At 59.2% G+C, this 16,689-nt stretch overlaps 10 protein-coding genes across 10 annotated transcripts; 7 read left to right on the top strand and 3 right to left on the bottom strand.

The window, feature by feature from the left end:
• Nucleotides 1-1,126: 1,126 nt before the first annotated feature.
• Nucleotides 1,127-2,444, top strand: GGTG_08565 (hypothetical protein; the record flags this gene model as incomplete). The annotated part of the gene is made up of 2 exons (XM_009226407.1): nt 1,127-1,909; nt 1,983-2,444. The coding sequence occupies exons 1-2, from the start codon at nt 1,364-1,366 to the stop codon at nt 2,442-2,444; spliced, it is 1,008 nt and encodes a 335-aa protein (XP_009224671.1). The 5' UTR covers nt 1,127-1,363.
• A 495-nt stretch (nt 2,445-2,939) lies between these two features.
• Nucleotides 2,940-4,017, top strand: GGTG_08566 (hypothetical protein). Its single transcript, XM_009226408.1, has 2 exons — nt 2,940-3,245; nt 3,328-4,017. Exons 1-2 carry the CDS (start codon nt 3,139-3,141, stop codon nt 3,860-3,862), a joined length of 642 nt encoding a protein of 213 aa, XP_009224672.1. The 5' UTR covers nt 2,940-3,138; the 3' UTR covers nt 3,863-4,017.
• A 938-nt stretch (nt 4,018-4,955) lies between these two features.
• Nucleotides 4,956-6,254, top strand: GGTG_08567 (hypothetical protein; the record flags this gene model as incomplete). Its single annotated transcript, XM_009226409.1, has 1 exon — nt 4,956-6,254. The coding sequence occupies one exon, from the start codon at nt 4,956-4,958 to the stop codon at nt 6,252-6,254; it is 1,299 nt and encodes a 432-aa protein (XP_009224673.1).
• Nucleotides 6,255-6,593: 339 nt separating this feature from the next.
• Nucleotides 6,594-8,085, top strand: GGTG_08568 (hypothetical protein). Its single transcript, XM_009226410.1, has 3 exons — nt 6,594-6,841; nt 6,907-6,916; nt 7,031-8,085. Exons 1-3 carry the CDS (start codon nt 6,633-6,635, stop codon nt 7,871-7,873), a joined length of 1,062 nt encoding a protein of 353 aa, XP_009224674.1. The 5' UTR covers nt 6,594-6,632; the 3' UTR covers nt 7,874-8,085.
• An 18-nt stretch (nt 8,086-8,103) lies between these two features.
• Nucleotides 8,104-9,403, bottom strand: GGTG_08569 (hypothetical protein; the record flags this gene model as incomplete). Its single annotated transcript, XM_009226411.1, has 1 exon — nt 8,104-9,403. The coding sequence occupies exon 1, from the start codon at nt 9,259-9,261 to the stop codon at nt 8,104-8,106; it is 1,158 nt and encodes a 385-aa protein (XP_009224675.1). The 5' UTR covers nt 9,262-9,403.
• A 749-nt stretch (nt 9,404-10,152) lies between these two features.
• Nucleotides 10,153-10,568, top strand: GGTG_08570 (hypothetical protein; the record flags this gene model as incomplete). Its single annotated transcript, XM_009226412.1, has 2 exons — nt 10,153-10,452; nt 10,560-10,568. The coding sequence occupies 2 exons, from the start codon at nt 10,153-10,155 to the stop codon at nt 10,566-10,568; spliced, it is 309 nt and encodes a 102-aa protein (XP_009224676.1).
• A 16-nt stretch (nt 10,569-10,584) lies between these two features.
• GGTG_08571 (hypothetical protein) lies at nt 10,585-11,897 on the bottom strand. Its single transcript, XM_009226413.1, has one exon. The coding sequence runs from the start codon at nt 11,795-11,797 to the stop codon at nt 10,829-10,831; it is 969 nt and encodes a 322-aa protein (XP_009224677.1). The 5' UTR covers nt 11,798-11,897; the 3' UTR covers nt 10,585-10,828.
• Nucleotides 11,898-12,324: 427 nt separating this feature from the next.
• GGTG_08572 (hypothetical protein) lies at nt 12,325-13,767 on the top strand. Its single transcript, XM_009226414.1, has 2 exons — nt 12,325-13,481; nt 13,564-13,767. Exons 1-2 carry the CDS (start codon nt 12,523-12,525, stop codon nt 13,646-13,648), a joined length of 1,044 nt encoding a protein of 347 aa, XP_009224678.1. The 5' UTR covers nt 12,325-12,522; the 3' UTR covers nt 13,649-13,767.
• Nucleotides 13,638-15,418, bottom strand: GGTG_08573 (tartrate dehydrogenase/decarboxylase ttuC). Its single transcript, XM_009226415.1, has 3 exons — nt 15,043-15,418; nt 14,465-14,955; nt 13,638-14,367 (listed from the first exon to the last, which is right to left on the bottom strand). The coding sequence occupies exons 1-3, from the start codon at nt 15,326-15,328 to the stop codon at nt 13,963-13,965; spliced, it is 1,182 nt and encodes a 393-aa protein (XP_009224679.1). The 5' UTR covers nt 15,329-15,418; the 3' UTR covers nt 13,638-13,962.
• Nucleotides 15,419-16,036: 618 nt separating this feature from the next.
• Nucleotides 16,037-16,231, top strand: GGTG_08574 (hypothetical protein; the record flags this gene model as incomplete). The annotated part of the gene is made up of 1 exon (XM_009226416.1): nt 16,037-16,231. One exon carries the CDS (start codon nt 16,037-16,039, stop codon nt 16,229-16,231), a length of 195 nt encoding a protein of 64 aa, XP_009224680.1.
• Nucleotides 16,232-16,689: the final 458 nt, after the last annotated feature.

The raw sequence follows: 16,689 nt of genomic DNA on the forward strand, positions 1-16,689 counted from the left end.
CAATACCGGGACGGAAAGCAGGACTGCTGGCACGCATTCGGTTGCTTTTAGGCGGGGTGGCGGGGTAACTGAATTGTTTGTCGGACCGGACTGCTCCTATTGAAGTTTTTAAGTTTTCGAGTTTTAGGCAGCCAAAATGCGCCACACCTATGGATGGCTGACGAAGGAGGCGACCAAAGGCAAACCAGCCACAAATCACTGCCGAGGAGGCTGTGGCACAAGAGAACCTGTCTGGACAATCTCACGTGGACTTTATGCAAGCACTTTATCTTGTACACGGTGGCTATGGCGCGTCGCGTCTGTCGTGCAAACGACCAGGGCTGTGAGGCGGTAGTCATGAAGAACAGTAAGCAGTCCCCACTCCCCACAGCACAAGTCCCGCCGAACCTGGATTGGAGCGCAACAGCAAACCAACGCCCACAACCACCTCACCAAGCTGAGGTCAAGATTAGAACTTCCGCACATGACCTGTTCCCGGTTGAGTCCGGTATTTTTGATGGTTGGCGCCCACGGCCTAGAAGGACGGTGGTGCCATACAAGGGGTCGCGGACGCTTCTGTCAACGTCAACTGTCGACTCCCACCCAGTCGGCGTGTCAAGCCCAAAGATCCCAGCCACCACGCCGTCAGCCAGCAGCCTTGGCTGCGTGGGACCAAGGGTGGCACCGACCCCCTGACAGCCCTACAACGACCGCCCGGAATAGAACCAGGGTCTGCGCCACCCCGCCCTCCCTGACACCACCACCAGGAGGGGACCAACAGTCTGGGAAGCGCCCACGCGCCGCCCGATCAGGGTGGTGTCGGTCCCGGGATTTACGCAGGCAGGAGCAATAACGTCGGCGGGGGGTTGCGAGCTGGCATGGATTCTGCACCGCCGCATTGGACGGCTGTTGGCGTCGACGGCAGTTGATGGAATTGTTCGAATGGGGGTTGTCGAAAGCGGGTGCCGGCGCGTGTCGCGATTACTGATTACTGGGACAGGGCATCTTATGGCATGCCGCTTGCGGTATCCCACACACCCATCAAAATCATGTCTCTCCCGCCCACCATCCGGAGCTTCGCCGGCTCACCTGGCATGTGTGTCCGCGCTTGTATATAACAGCAAGAGCGGGATCCCCTAGATCGTGCCGGCAGAAACGAACAAAAGACATACACCATCTTACACCCTAATCCTTGACTGTATTAAACAGCCGAAAAGCATAAACATATAGGCTTGAACCACTCATCACCCTCGACAGACAACGAATACCAGCAGATAATACGATCCATCATCGCCAGCCACCCGGAAACCAACCAAGAAAGGAAACGCATTATTCGAGGTAGAAACTTGAAAGCTGACAAGCAAAGCAAAGAAATAGCCGACTAATGAGGGTCATAAGCTCAACAGCGCTGCTGGCCGTGGCGGCGGCAGCGGTCCACGCCCTCCCGATAAACTACCCGCCCGGATCCGAACAGGGGTCGCCGCCGGCGCCAGCAACCACGGCCGCCCCGTCCCCGGCGGCCGTGAAGCGTGCGGTAGATCAGCTAACCATCATATTAACGAACCAGCACTCGGCGGCCATCACGACGCGACACGCCATCGAGCCGGGTGTGCCCAAGCCGGTCGACCCGCAGCAGAAGGAGGTGAAGGAAGGGAAGATTGAGAAGGGCGCCAAGGGCGTCTACATCGTGAGCCCGAACTACATCGGGTCCGTCTTCGTCAACGACGCAAAGTTCCCGGCCAGCCAGCACTGCACCCAGATCGAGGTCTCGATGAAGCAGGGCAAGAAAGGTTTCGACATTAGCAACGTCACTGGCTTCACCCTCCCCATCATCTGCGGTTGCGAGGCTGCTGACGGCTCCATATACGAGAGCGGTTGCGGCCACGACCTGGTCGGCGACGCCAAGAAGGACCCAGCCAAGGCATGCAAGGTACGTTCTTCACTCTTTATCCCTTTCACCTTGAGCTAATGGAGCATGTCGCTAACGTGTGCACAATGTGAAGAACTGGATCCAAAGCGAGAATGCCTGCGCAAACCCGAACCGAGACAACACCAAGGCATCCGGAAAGTTTGTCCCGGCACCCTTCTTCGAGGCCTGCGCGCGCGAGTCGTACACTTATGTGGACGACCACGACGCCAACCGCTGGGACTTTTGCAAGAAGAACACGCTGTCGTGCTGTGTCGGCCCCTCGTGCCCAAAGCGCGTTCCCTACAGGCCCAAGGGGTCGCCCTCTGCCCCGGTGCCCTCGGCCCCGCCCGGTACTCGGCCAAAGGACGGTTCCCCCAACCCTCCTGGCCCTGGAGCTCCTCCGGCCCCTGGAGCTCCCCCTGCTCCTGCCCCGCCAGCCCCCGCCAACCCGAAAACCCCTCCCCCGCCACCGTCTCCCCCGGCTCCTGGACGGCCAGAGGGGAAAAAGGCAAAGGGCCGAAAGAGCCCGAAAGGTCCCAAAGGTCCCAAGATATAATCGTTTGAGTATCTCCCGTTCAGTATTACACCCTTGATCAGACATGATACCCCCATTCGTTTGTTCCTTATTTCTTGGTTCCTTCAGTTCCCTACCAAGTTTCGTGTACACACAAGGCTAGGCCTTTTGCATTCTCATGGCTTTTGCGCTTCTCTTCTTGTTTGTTATTTATACGTCTGCATATTCCCGTCATGTTTATCCTTATTCCTTTATGTATTTTTATTTTCAGTGTATTCTGCCTGCCGCGCCATAAAATCCAGCGGAGCCTGGTGCTTGTGTTTAAAAGTTTATAGATAGAATGGGTCGCACGCAAGGACGACATGACAAAAAGTGTCGTTTGACAATCAACGCGTCTGGCGTTTGCAAACGCGTCAAAAACATCGTGAATCACGTCATGGTGGGCCCTCAGGTGAGGTGTGGACCCTTGACCGACGGGGATCAGAGTCTGCGATGAAGCACACCGACACCCACCCAGCTATGGGTTGCGCAGGGTAACGGGTCCAGCCGGGAAGGGACAGACGGGGGAGAAATTTTGCTTCTGGAAATCGAACGAGCTTTATTTTCCAGACCGCCGAGCACCAGAACACCTTCACTCACTCCACCGCCATCAAGCCCGGTCACCACTCCCCAGTTCCAGTCCTCCAAGTCTCGCGCAAACCACACCTGTCTGCCCACATCCACGACACTAGCCACAATGTCGTCCGCCTTTGTTCAGCGTCCTGCTCCGGACTTCAAGGCCACCACGGTCTTCCCTGGAGGCGAGTTCAAGGACATCTCGCTGTCTGACTACCTGGGCCAGTGGTACGTTTGCTCCCCCACCCAAGTCCCTTGAGGGCAAGAATGGGGTGCCAAAAAGCAGCGCACTAACACGGCCTAACTACAGGGTCGTCCTCCTCTTCTACCCCCTCGACTTCACCTTTGTCTGCCCGACCGAGATCATCCAGTACAACGACGCCCTGCCCAAGTTCCGCAGCATCAACACGGCCGTCCTGGGTGTCTCGACCGACAGCCACTTCTCGCACCTGGCCTGGACGGAGCGCGCGCGCGCCCAGGGCGGCCTCGGCCCGGACCTGCAGCTGCCGCTGGTGGCGGACAAGTCGATGTGCATCTCGCGCAGCTACGGCGTGCTGATCGAGGACGAGGGCGTGGCGCTGCGTGGCCTCTTCATAATCGACCCCAAGGGCGTCCTGCGCCAGATCACGGTCAACGACCTGCCCGTCGGCCGCGACGTCGGCGAGACGATCCGGCTCGTCGAGGCCTTCCAGTTCACCGACGAGCACGGCGAGGTCTGCCCCGCCGGCTGGCAGAGCGGCGCCAAGACCATGAAGCCCGACCCCAAGGGCAGCCTGGAGTACTTTGCCGCCCAGAACGGCGTCACCAACGGCAACGGGATCGCTAAGCGCGCCCGCCTGGAGTAGCTGGAATGTGGGGAAATCGGCTAAACCTTGCGATATAATGGTAATACAACTAGAAAGAGTGACGGACGCTTCAGGGCTTGATAGACTAGACGGGGCTAGATGAGACTCTAGTAGACATAGAGTTTAGAAGCAAATAACGGATCCTTCTTCATCCGCCCTGTGGTCATACACATCTGTGCGTGACGTCCGCAGGTGACCCGTTGCGAGAGCAGATATTGTTCGTTCAAACATCAGCCACGAAAGCAAACTGAGAGGGGGCTGCTGTATATAACCGGTGCGCGCGCGCTCAGCCAGAGGACGGAGCACGAAACCACGGTCCCACCGATGACTGCGCGCACGGGACTAGCTCTTGCGTGATTGGGGTCATATATGCCCAGCCATCGCCTGCTCCACCACCCATGGATAGAACCCTCCTCCTCGTGAACTATATACGGGTTATTCCTCCCTAATAAGGGCGATCGTCGTTCAGCATGTAGAGGACTTCTCCAAGCCGGCCAGTACAGGCACCAAGCTCTTGCCACTGGGCCAGGGAAAGCACACGATCCCTACCGCGGGAGGAGAAGATCTAAGATGACACTGAAAAAGGAGGGACCGTGTAATGTCTATAACTTTGCTTGAGTCTCTTTCTACTGGACCCTATATTGATAATGTGTAAACATGCTTCTGGGACTGTCCGAGCTTCTTGCTCCGCTGGGCTCGCAGGGCCGTTTTAGTTGAAACGTTGTCAGGTTTTTCTTTTTGCGTGCTTGGGACGGCGTTGGCACTAATGGGGGGAAGGCGCCGGAAGAGCGCCGAAAATTTTGATACTACCGCATCAATGCCAGCCCACAACTTGGCCCAGGTCCTTGACTTAGAGCCCTCCGGCTTGAGTTCTGCCCTTGAGTACCAGCTTCGATGCCTGCCCATTAACACGACAACAGCAGATACGTGACACCTCTCCCCCAGTCTCAAACACGCACGATAGCACCCGGACTTTTGTTTCCCTCAACTCTCCCTACATATACATTCCCCGCTCAGCCTCTGCGTCTTCCTTCCGCTGGTAGCAAGGACACAACGAGATACCACAAGCAAAGCACCGTGACCAGAAAGCATCATGGGGTCATTCGGCTGCCTACCACCCGAGCTCCTCGATCCCATATTGGGACAGCTGGACAGGTCTGATGTGTCGCGGCTGAGCAGGGCCTGTCGCGCCCTCCACGCCGCTTTGGTTCCCCGTCTCTTCGAGCACCTTGTCATGGATGACACCTCCCGGTCGGCCGACTCAGCATATCTGGGGGCGCAGAGCCACGGCGGCGCCACCAAGTCCCTCAGCCTAGACATCACCTACAACGAGTGCACCATCGTTGGTTGCTGCATCGCCGGTCACGATCTCACGAGATGCCCGTTCCTCGCCGCAAACTTTGGCATGGGACTCCCGCCAAGCGCCGAGGCGCTCCTGTCGGGGCGGTTCCTCCCGCGCTTGGGCAAGGTCCAGGTTCGGTTCCGGATCACGGACAAGCACCCAACCCTCTACTATAGAGCCTGTCCATCAGACAAGGGCCCTGACTGGAAGTTCCCGGACATGGTGGATGTCGCCCAGGCAGCCATCACGAGCCTGCGCCAAAACAAGACCATCGAAAGCCTCGTGCTCACCGACTATCCTCCCTTCAACCCCCTCGAGTTTCTCCACACGCCCGAGGACACGGCGAGCTGGACGGGCCTGCTCGGGCGCCTCGACGAATTTTCCCTCTCGACCTTTCGGCACGCGACCCATCGTATACCCGATGACGACACCCATGATGCCAGCTTCCAGGACGGCATGCCTGCGGCCTTTTTCGACCATCTCCGATCTGTCCGGAGGCTCGCCATCTCCCACTCAACCGAGCGGCGTTTTGTCATTGGAGTCGCCCCGTGCCGGCCCCAGCCTTTCGTCCATCTTCGACGGGGTTTCATGCCGTGTTTGGAGGAGTTGGAAATCGGCACCGTCATCCTGACACAGGAGCTCGCAAGGTGCCTGATCGATGTGGCCACGAAGCCCCTGAGTCTGATCCTGAGAGGCACCAGCAGGGCGAGTTTACATTACATAGTCATCGGAGTCGTCACCTGGAAGCAGTTCTTCGGCCTGCTGGTCGACGGACGTGCTTTCGTTCGCGGCTTGAGCCTGACTCTGGGTAGCGGAAGGCCTGGCCGTCCCGGCCTCAGACGGCTGGCAGTGCAAGAACCCGTCGGTGCTCACGAAAGGAGAGCGCAAGAGCCCGGGCGGGCGTCATTCCCGTATCACAACATTTTTGTCATTCCCCGCTCACTCGACGACCGAGACAGTCCCAAGGTTTCACTGCGGGAACTGTTGTCGTCCTCACTACTCGATGCTGGAGGCGCAGTTGAAGGCAGCGGAGCCGCCATGGCCGCCTAACGGACAGTCTCTACAGCGATACTTGATTGGGTCACAGGCTACTCTGGGAGGGAGCTTAGATAGAGCATGGGTTTTTAGCTGATCCGTTTGTCCCTGGCCCCTGCTTCAAGTCAGGGACAATCTGATACACGGCCATTCGCGCTCCCCCTCGAAATAATGTCATCCTCCATTGCCTAAGCCTGTCCAGAAAGAAAAATAGATGTGATTGTGAAATGCCGAAAGCGAATTCTGTCGATGAGGTCTGACGTCAGAATTAGGGGTGTATGTGTTTGTGACGCGGGGAAAGATGGAGGGCAGCTGATGTAGACCGTGTCGCCGACCCCGCCGTGCTTATCAATCATCAGACCTTGGAGGATATAAAGACAAGCACTTCGGTGCATGGCACAAAACACCCATCACCATCACATTTTCGCAGTTAGCATCCTTTCCGGACAGATGTCTGTCGAAACCAGGAACTTCTATCCCGACCTCGAGCGTCATGTCACGCCGACGGCATCGGGCTCTCAGGTTGTCAGCTACGTGCATGACCTTGGCCCAAGCCGCCCCATCCTGACGCTGATCCACGGCTATCCTCAGTCTTCGTTGATGTAAGGACCGTCCGGGTGTGTTTCTTGGTGTAATTGCCTTTTGAATATGTGCTAAAAGTTTTTAGCTGGCGTTATGTATGCCACCCATCCAACGTCGTCCGGACAAGAATAGAGCCTCCCATTGCTGGTCGATTCTTTCCCATATCACCCACACACCCGCCACTGACATTGGTCGTGAAAACGACCTAGATCGTCCCACAGCTGAAGCAAAAGGCATCTCTCTTCATCCCCGAGCTCCCCGGCTACGGCATCAGCACCCCGTCCGACAAGCACAGCAAGCTCGAGGTCGGCCGCGCACTCCTCGAGGCCCTCATCTCCACCTTCAAGCTGCAGCCCGGCGAGGCGGCGGCCCCGCGCACCGTGATCCTGGGCGGGCACGACCGCGGCGCCCGCATCGCGCACCGGCTGGCCGTGTCCCTGTCGCACGACCCGGCCTTTGCCCAATCCTCGGGCGCCGGCGGCGGCCTACTGCGCGTCGCGGGCGCGGCGCTCCTCGACATCGTGCCGACGCAGGCGCAGTGGGCGGCGTTCGCGGACCCGGTCTCGTCGCGCGCCTACTTCCACTGGCCGCTGCTGGCCAACGTGGCGCTGGCGGTGCCGCTGATCCGCGCCTACGGCGGCGCGCGCTGGTGCCGGCAGTCGCACGCGCTCGTCGCGGGGTCGGACGAGGCCGGGCGCGCCCGCGTCGTCGAGGCCGACGGGGCGGCCGACGTGCACGCCGAGCTGTTTGAGCGCGAGGAGACCATCAGGTGCTCGTGCGAGGACTACGCGGCCGGCTCGACCGTGGACGTCGTCGAGCAGGTCGCGGACCAGGCCGCGGGCCGCAAGCTGGACGTGCCGACGCTGGTCCTGTTCTCGGCCGCGGGGATCGGTGGCCGCATGGACGTTGCCGGCATCTGGAAGGACTGGGTCGCGCCCGGGGTCGAGCTGGAGGCGGTGGCGGTCGGCGGGGGGTATGGGCATTACCTGCCCGAGGAGGCGTGTGATGATGTGCTTGAGCACCTCTCCATGTTCCTCAAATCGGTGGCATGATCAACGCTGCTTCGGTAATAGGAAAGTGGAAAAGAATTCATTATACTGCTCAGGTGTCCAGACGAAGCTGGCAGGCTCGCCGTGGTATGCAACGAAGAGCCATAGATTGTTATTCAGAACACTACGGTAGCATGAGGTGACACTGTCGGTCAGATGCTTGCCTAAAATACAAGATACAACCTCAATCTGGGAGTTGTGTGAGCATGTCCCCTTTCAATCTTCACCCTTACTTAGACAAAGTACAGCTCGCCGTTGCGGTTGCCGATGCGCTCGTCGAGAGCGATCCAGGCCCGCGTCCAGTTGCCGCCGCGCTCCAGTTCGCACTCGAGCTTTCTGCCGCCGTCGGCGAGGCGGACGTCCCTGGCCGAGGCACCAAAGTTGCCACGGCCGTCGCCGCCGCCGCCGCCACCGCCGCCACCACCACTACCCTGCGAGCCGGGGATGGCGAGCACCTGGCCCGGGTAGATCATGTCGGGGTTGGTGATGTTGTTGTGCCTCGCGATGGCGTCAAACGACGTGCCGGGGAAGCGCGCCGCGATGCCGCGGAGCGTGTCGCCCTGGTTGACCGTCACCGTCGAGGGCCCGCAGCTGTGGTTGCCGCCGCCGCCGCCGCCACCGCCGCCGCCCGCGTGCCAGCGCAGGTAGCCGCCCTCGTTGGCGACGTACCTGCTCAGGCTGATGGAGCTGTTGTTCCACGAGCCGTCGCCGCGCCGGCACGACGCCCGCAGCATCCAGTCGCCGTTCTGGTTCTCGAGCCGGATGTCCTGGGCCGAACCCGAGAACATGCCGGCGTAGTCCTCGCCGCCGCCGCCACCACGCTGCTGCTGCTGCTGCTGCTCGTGTTGGGGCCGGTGCTTCTCGTCCTGGCGGCGCCTCTCGTCCTCCTCGCGACGACGGCGCTCCTCCTCCTCGCGGCGCTTCTCTTCCTCCTTGCGGTCGTGCCGATCGTCCTTCCACTCCTCGGCCTTGTCCTGCATCTTGTGGCCCGCGAAGGCGCCCAGCGCCACGCCGGCGACGGTGCCCAGCACGCCGTGTCCGGCCTTGCCGCCGAGCTTGTTACCGCCGAACCCGCCGGCGGCGCCGCCCGCCAGGGCGCCGGCGAGGCCGCGCTCCCCATCGCCGCCGCCGGGGTTGAAGTCCGACCCGGGGGGCCTGTTGTGGCCTTGGCTGCCGCCGGTGCCGTATGGCAGGTGCTGCTGCTGCTGCTGGGGAGGGCCACCGTGGCCGCCGGGGTTCTGTTGGTAGGGCGGCGGGCCCTGGCCTTGGTTCTGGCCTTGGGTGTAGTAGGACGAGGCAGCGCCGCCGCCCTGGTTCTGCGGGGGCTGGCCGTATCCTTGGTTCTGACCGTAGCCCTGGTTTTGGCCATGGCCTTCTTGGTTGTACGACATGTCTGCTGGTGGTATGCTCGGGTGGTATTTCGAGTGGAGATGGGGAAGATGGATGCTGGATGCGAGGGGATGATGGAGGCAGTCAGCGTCGGTTTCCAGGACCCAACGCGGGGTCGAAGCTGGGGAATAAATACCCCTTGGGGTTCCCTGACGCAAGCAGCAAACAGTGCCTAACCTTTGCCACACCACCCACAGCTATGAGATGGCCTTGTTGTGGTGGGGAAGCTTGCGTAGGACGCGTTGCCAAGCTGGTCCTTCTCACATGCGCAGGCGCTAGGAACCAATCCGGCACCCCAAATGTTGGGTGGACCCTGCTCCTGGGTCCGACCGTCGATCCATCTTTTGGGGCGGTTTTCCCACTTGGGCCCCTTCTCCTTGCTGGTTGGGGAGACTCAGCCGCAGCAGCCGGAGAGCTTCGTGTTCGTTTGCTACGACTGGTGGGCTAAGCAGCGGCAGTGCGGACAGAAGCTCCATAAAAGCTCCATGCAGGAACTATGCGTGTGGCATCAGGTTGTGAGTAAGCATAATTCGCGGCATCGACCCACGATGGTCCACCATGTCCACCATGATCCACGATACTTCAATCACTTTGGCCAAAATTTCAGCTAACAAAAGTAAAGGTCATTCCTGGACTTGTTGCGCAGCACTCCGCTCGATCCAGGACTGCATTGCAGTTATTCACTGCCTTCCAGGCTCAGATGTAGAAGTCAGGTCTTGCGCCGCGGAACCGGAACGTCTCCGTTGATATCAGCGTCGAAAGTCAGGAAACTCGCATCCGCCCCTGCCGCTTGAAACAACGCCGGCCAAGCCACGGACTTGTCTAGAAAGCCAGCGTGACTAACTGCCCAAAGACCCACACCTGTCCTTGCCGTCTACCTTCTGGCCGCGGAAATGAGCTTCGCCGACCAGCTGCACCCCCCGTTACGACGAACGGGCGCCTCCGTTGTCATCCAGGTCTTCTTGACTCGGCAACCCCAGGGAGACGAGGTCCAGGTGCTGAACTACGACATGGGCTCCCCCAATGGAATGATCATCACCAACGTCCAGAAGGATCCGCAGTGTCCTATGTGGCCCAGCGACTTGATAAAGCACGAGTTCGCGTTCAAATCCCAGCAAGACGTCTCCAAAATGAAATTCATCCAGTTCAACATCGTGACCAACACCCCAGCAAGAGTAGCGGTTATGAAGGCCGTAACGGCTTCTGGGTGCTCCTTCGATGGTCGCCGTCGCTTTTATCCAGGCCAACCCGGCTTTGATGAGCTCGTAACAAACAACCCTCTGACATCTCTGGCCAAAAGGGCAAGTGAGAAACAGATTTCCTGTGTGGAGGTCTGTGGAAATAATCTGGGACATGCCCAAATGCAGCTTCATTCAATGCTTGTCCGTTTCCTTTAATCGTTACACACCCTGATACCCAGCCTATACCTTCGAGCGGTCTTTCTGTTCGGAGCTGACGGCGCATTCCGACATTTAGTAGCCAAACGTTGTCTAGTCTTGTAATAATTCCCGGCGTACTAAATTCAAAGATATCTCTATACCATGAGCAGAATGTCAGCCAAACCACCAGCTATCTCGTCTTTTGCCCAACCTGCTCCAGTAGCTTCACCACCGCCTGCTCCCCACCCTCCCTCGCAGCGAACAGGCACGGCCTTCCGGCAGCATCCTTCGCCGATGGGTCCGCCCCCCTCTGCAGCAGGTAGCGCACCGCCTCGACCCTCCCCCTTAGCGCGGCGCGGTACAGCGCCGTACCGACCCTGCTCGCTCCAGAGCTGGCTCCCCACCAGTGCACCGCCGCCTCCAGGTCGACGGCCGGGTCCTCCTCGGCTAGCACCCGCAGGGCCGCGAGGTGGCCGGCCTCGGCGGCAACGATGAGCGCGCCCTCGGCCGCCGCGCCCCTCCAGCCGCCGCGCAGCAGCGCCCGGAGCACGGGCACGGCCGACTCGGCGCCGGTCCAGCGGTCGGGCGGGTCGACCTGCTCGAGCTCGCGCGCCAGTGCCCCGTCCTCGTCCTCGTCCTCGTCGTACGCGAGACCCCCGTCCCCGTCGCCGGCCGGCTCGAGGTCGCGCTGGATGGCGCCGATGGCGGCCGTCTCCTCGCTGTGGATGCTCGAGTAGCCGCTGTTGGGGTCGACGCCGGCCCGCTCGATCAGCAGGGTCGCAAGCTCGGCGTTGCCATGGATGCCGGCCTGCACCAGCGGGTCGCCGACCGACTCGCTGTAGCCCTGCTTCGATATGTCGTAGCCGCGGTCCAGCAGCAGCGTCCACACGGCCGTCGAGGCGCCCCAGCAGGCGTAGTTGTAGAACCAGTGGGTGGCCAGGGGCTCGGCGTCCTTGTCGGTGTGGTCGAGGCACCACTCGAGGATGCCGGCCCTGTCGCGGTATGCCGCCTGCTGGGCGATGAACTGCGAGAGCTCGTTGCGCTGCGCCACGGGCCATTCGCCGTAGAGCTTCTTGACGGCATCGAGGTCGCCGGCCTCGATGTGCGCCTGCATCTCCTTGGAGATGGGGTTGTGAGGGTCAGGCGCCATGGTTTCCATGGGCGCGATTGGTGTGGTTTAAATGTGGGCTGCAAGGGCTCTCGGGTGAGTTATTGATGTTGGTCGATGGTGAAATTCAAAGTCGTCTTGAACCTCGGCGTTCTGGCAATCATGGGAGGGTTTGGGGGCGAAGCTTGAAATTCGCATGCACGCGCCGAATACGCCCAGTTATAGTATCTGCATAGGTAAGGTAGGTAGGCCACTCTATTGTGTGCTACAATCCCTTCTATTATTAGGGTGAATCACGGCTTACATGCATGAGGCCAAGGAACTGCGACCTCCAGGTCCCTTCAGCTGGTTCGCACCCGCCCCCCCTTGGCCATTCCTACCTGGCACGGCCTGGTTTACTATTGCCGGAATCCCGTCGTGGCATTACAGTAACGATAGGACAATTATATTCGCAAGGAGCTGGAACGCGCTCAACACGTCTCATTCAGCCAGTATTCGCTGCCCCTGGGGGAGTGATATCGCTCCTCCCAGCTCCCTCTGGGCTGTTTTGGTCGATAGTAAGTTTGGTGACACTATGATATATGGACAGGTGCTTCTTCACCAGATAAAAGGCAGCCCATCCCAGACACAGCAAGTTATACTAGACCCAGAGTGCATTATTGGATACGCTGTATCATCTTTTCAGCAACTGCTTCATTTGAGCCATCAACCCTTTTTCTTACCTTTCCAACTGCCTTGGCCCTTCGAACCTGATCCGCTGGGAGCGAGGCGCCAAAATGACTCAAAACAATGACAGTCGTGGAGCCAGCCTCTTCCGGATTCTCCTCCTTTTGGGAGCGCTGGCTCTCCTAGGCTCGGCCGTGCCCATCACGGCTCCAGACATTGGTGGCCTAGGCGCTATCACCGACGGTAGCCTTACTGATTCTGCCGAAATTCTCGCCGCTGCACTTCACAAAGACCAGACGGACCTTTCCAGAAGGGGAATTCTCGACTTCTTCAAGAAGCCCAAGAACCCGGGCCCGCAGACGCCGCCTCCTTCAGGCCCTGCTCCGATACCGAATAAGCCTGGAATTCTCGATGGTATCAAGAACATTTTCAAGCCCAAGCCCAAGCCAAACCCGGCCCCGGCCCCGCAGACGCCACCACCTGCAGGTCCTGCTCCGGCACCTAAGAAACCTGGAATTTTCGATAAGATCAAGGACATTTTCAAGCCCAAGCCCAAGCCAAACCCCCCCACTAGCAACCCCCCTACTAACAACTCCCCTGCTAACAACCCCCCTGCTAACAACCCCCCTGCGGCTAACCCGAAATACCCCAGCGGAGGGGAGCTGACCGCCATAAAAGCCGATGTCCAGCGGCTCGCGCCCTACTCCAAGCCGAACCAGCCGCCCGCCGACAAGTCCGTCTTCTTCACGGGCACCGGGGGTGCGCAAAAGAGCAACCAGATCAAGGCGGCCATCAAGAAGGAGGGGCTCACGCACCTGGGCATGATCTGGAAGGAGCAAGACAATTTCCTGGTCCGGAAGAACTACAGGGCCGAATCACAGCCCGCCTTTGACCAGCTCATCCGGGACATCTCAAAGTTCTTCGCCAACCGGACAAAGGGGAAGAGGGCGTACCTGGTCATGTCGCACCGTGCGCAGGCCGCCAGGAACAGTATCTTTTGGAGCGTCGAGCTCGACGAGCTGATTAACGGCAACCATATCGACACCATCGTCTGGCTCGACACGGACAAGTGAGTCTTTGCTACCTCCCCCATTCCATAGTCCGATCGTGATAGTATGTGACACTGACAAAACCGCACTTTCAACCGTAAGGGTACTCACGGATCCTACGTACGACTGGAATGCAGAAACAGAGGTTTACTGGCAACGTGGGAAGCCCAAGCCGCCGGGAGTTTAGGCACGGAGAGGTAAGTAAGAAACAGTCAGCAGGGAGATGGGAGGAATAGGGGAGTCATGGAAAGAATAGAGTAGGAACAAATAAACAAGGGATGGCATGTTCGGCCTGGACAAAAACCCAATTTCTTGAGCCTGAATGATACTGCGGGATGCAAACAAGAGAAAAAGCAACGCCGTATTTCTTGGTGAGTAGAATCATGACTTGTTCATACAGGACTGGATAGGTTGTAGCGCTCAAACCTGGCGTTGAGATAGCCATTCCCACCTCTGCATCACACCCCCACTCACCCCCAACACACACACACGCCCCCCCCCTCAGCACAGGGACCCGTACCCGTCCAGGATCAGCGCGCTCCCGTTGAGCGCCTTGGCGGACCTGTCGGCGCGGGCCTTGATGGCGGCGACGACGGCGGCCGTGACCTGGCGCGTCGAGGCGCGGCCGCCCAGGTCCGGGGTGGCGACGCGGCCCTCGCACACGGCCTCGACGCACTCCATCAGCTGCGCGGCCGCGTCCTTCTCGCCCAGCCACTTCAGCATCTCGGCCGCGGTCCAGAAGGTGGCGACCGGGTTCGCGACCCCCTTTCCGACGATGTCAAAGGCAGAACCGTGGATGGGCTCGAACATGGAGGGGCTGCGCCGCGTCGGGTCCAGGTTGCTCGTCGGCGCGATGCCGATGGAGCCGGCGAGGGCGGCGGCCAGGTCCGAGAGGATGTCGGCGTGCTGTTTTTTTTTTGTGGGTTAGCAGAGTCGGTCAGTCTCTTTGCCATCCGCTTTGGGAAGTGGTTGGCAGCAGGAAGAAAACAAACAGGATACGCACCAGGTTCGTGGCGACAATAGTGTCCAGGCTCTCGGGCTTGAGCACCATGCGCGCCGTCATGGCGTCGACCAGCATCTTGTCCCACGTCACCTCGGGGAACTCGCGCGCCACCTCGGCCGCCACCTCGTCCCACAGCACCATGCCGTTGCGCTGGGCGTTGCTCTTGGTCACGACGGTCAGCAGGCGGCGGGGGCGCGACCGCGCCGTCAGGAAGGCGAACCGCAGCAGCCGCTCGACCCCCTGGCGCGTGAAGATGGCCACCTCGGTCGCCACCTCGTACGGCTGGCCCCGGTGCGAGCGGCCCCCCTGGCCCGCGTACTCGCCCTCGCTGTTCTCGCGCACGATGACCCAGTCCAGGTCGCGCGGCCGGCAGGCACGGAGCGGCGACTGCGTCCCGCGCAGTACCCGCGTCGGCCGCACGTTGGCGTACTGCTGGAACGTCTGGCAGATTTCGAGCCGGAGGCTCCAGAGGGAGATGTGGTCGGGCACGTCTTTTTTTTGTTTTTCAAGTTTCGGTCAGACTTTTACCGTCGCCCAGGATGCCTGTGTAAAGAAAATATTCGAGCATGTCAACATACCCGGCGAGCCCACGGCGCCAAAGAGGATGGCGTCGTGCTTCCTCAGCTGGTCCAGGCCGCCCTCCGGGATGTACCTCCCGGTCCGCTTGTACGACTCGGAGCTCCAGTCGTACTCTGTGAAGTGGAGGTCGAACGTGCCGAGTGACTGCGCCAGCGCCTGCAGCACCTCGATGCCCGCCGAGATGACCTCGGGCCCGATGCCGTCGCCGCCGATGGAGGCGATGCTGTAGCTTTTGCGGGCCGGACCCCAGCCGTTCGTCGTCTTTCCGACCGCGGACGGAGCCATGATGGCGTCTTTTTTTTGGCGTGTCGGCAGCCCTTCGTGGATGGATGACGGTCCAAGTGGAAAGTTTGGGTGTGGACTCGGTAAACAACCAAGTACCAAGCGCCCTGAAGGCCGTGTACCCCCGAGAAAGGCTAAAGCCACGCCGCAAAAGTCTGGATACAAACGCAATTTCCCACCAAAACTTACAATTTTCGAACGCAAATAAAATAGCAAAATAAAATCGTAAAAATACATAATAAAATTTATTTCCGTAATGTTTTACAAAAATTTTAACATATATTTTTTCTAAATTTTTTAGCTTATCGTAAGCTTGTAAAAAGCTTGTTTAATTTGGAACTTTAAAATGCGTGCGCTATAGCTGGATTTAGCATCCCCTAAAAAGCGCTGTAACGATTTTTTTGCATTGGGGTAATTTTCCACGCGCAATAATGCACGTTTTCGGCACATGGACAACCCAACTTTTAATATATATTATAATAACGATTCCAAATTATTACTTTTACTTAAAGCTTTTATTTTAACATTTATGTTCGATTTGATATAGCGGTTGGAATGTGTTGACTTTTGTATGTAATTTGGTGACGTGTATTCAGACTTTTGCTGTGGGACTGTACCTGCAGGCCGCTCGGGAAAGTTTATATATATATAATCGGATCTGGTTTCCGCTACGGCCAGCGCCCAGAGGCTTGTGATGCTTGGAAGGGGTGAATGGTCTGCAAGCCCGCCATCATGCGCCTTGAAACGAGCGAGCCGGGCTCCTCTTATGACGAGGAGGGACACCGCGAGCCGAGCTCGCCTCCCCTCGGCTGCTCTTGCTGGCGAACCTTCCCTGGCCAAGTCTCGATGTGGGGACCGTTCGGCTTGGTTGAGGCCTTGGGCCAAGTGCCGTTCCCATTAGATTAAAAAGCACGTCCGCGGCGCCCATTGGCCATGGGCTTCCACCCGGGTATCGTCATTCCCACCTGTCACGCTCAGCCTTGGCCCCGGGCGCCCGGCCGGGGCAGCGGAGGTTTGGGGGAGGTGCGGGGAAGGCGAAATGGTGGGGGAGGGTAATTCACGTCGGCAAACCCGGCCGTGTCGCTCGCCAGACTTGCCGCATCGCGCCTACAGCAGCTACGCCGATGGGAGAAGTGGCATCTGTCAATATCGATTAATAAGAATGGGCTAACTCGCAACGGCTACCCCGCCTCTCTTCATTTACTTGGCATTATTCGCAAAGGGGGGAGTAGAATGAGAGAAAAGCAAGCCGCTGAGCCGCAAAGATGAACACAGCGAGAATGTGCCGTGCCGAGTTCCCCAATGCAACCAAACCCCCCACTCGCCAAGGCGGAGAGACGTGACGAGCCAGAAACCCAAAAGGC

The sequence above is a fragment of the Gaeumannomyces tritici genome (assembly GCF_000145635.1).
Source record: "Gaeumannomyces tritici R3-111a-1 unplaced genomic scaffold supercont2.4, whole genome shotgun sequence".
NCBI classification, from domain to species: domain Eukaryota; kingdom Fungi; phylum Ascomycota; class Sordariomycetes; order Magnaporthales; family Magnaporthaceae; genus Gaeumannomyces; species Gaeumannomyces tritici.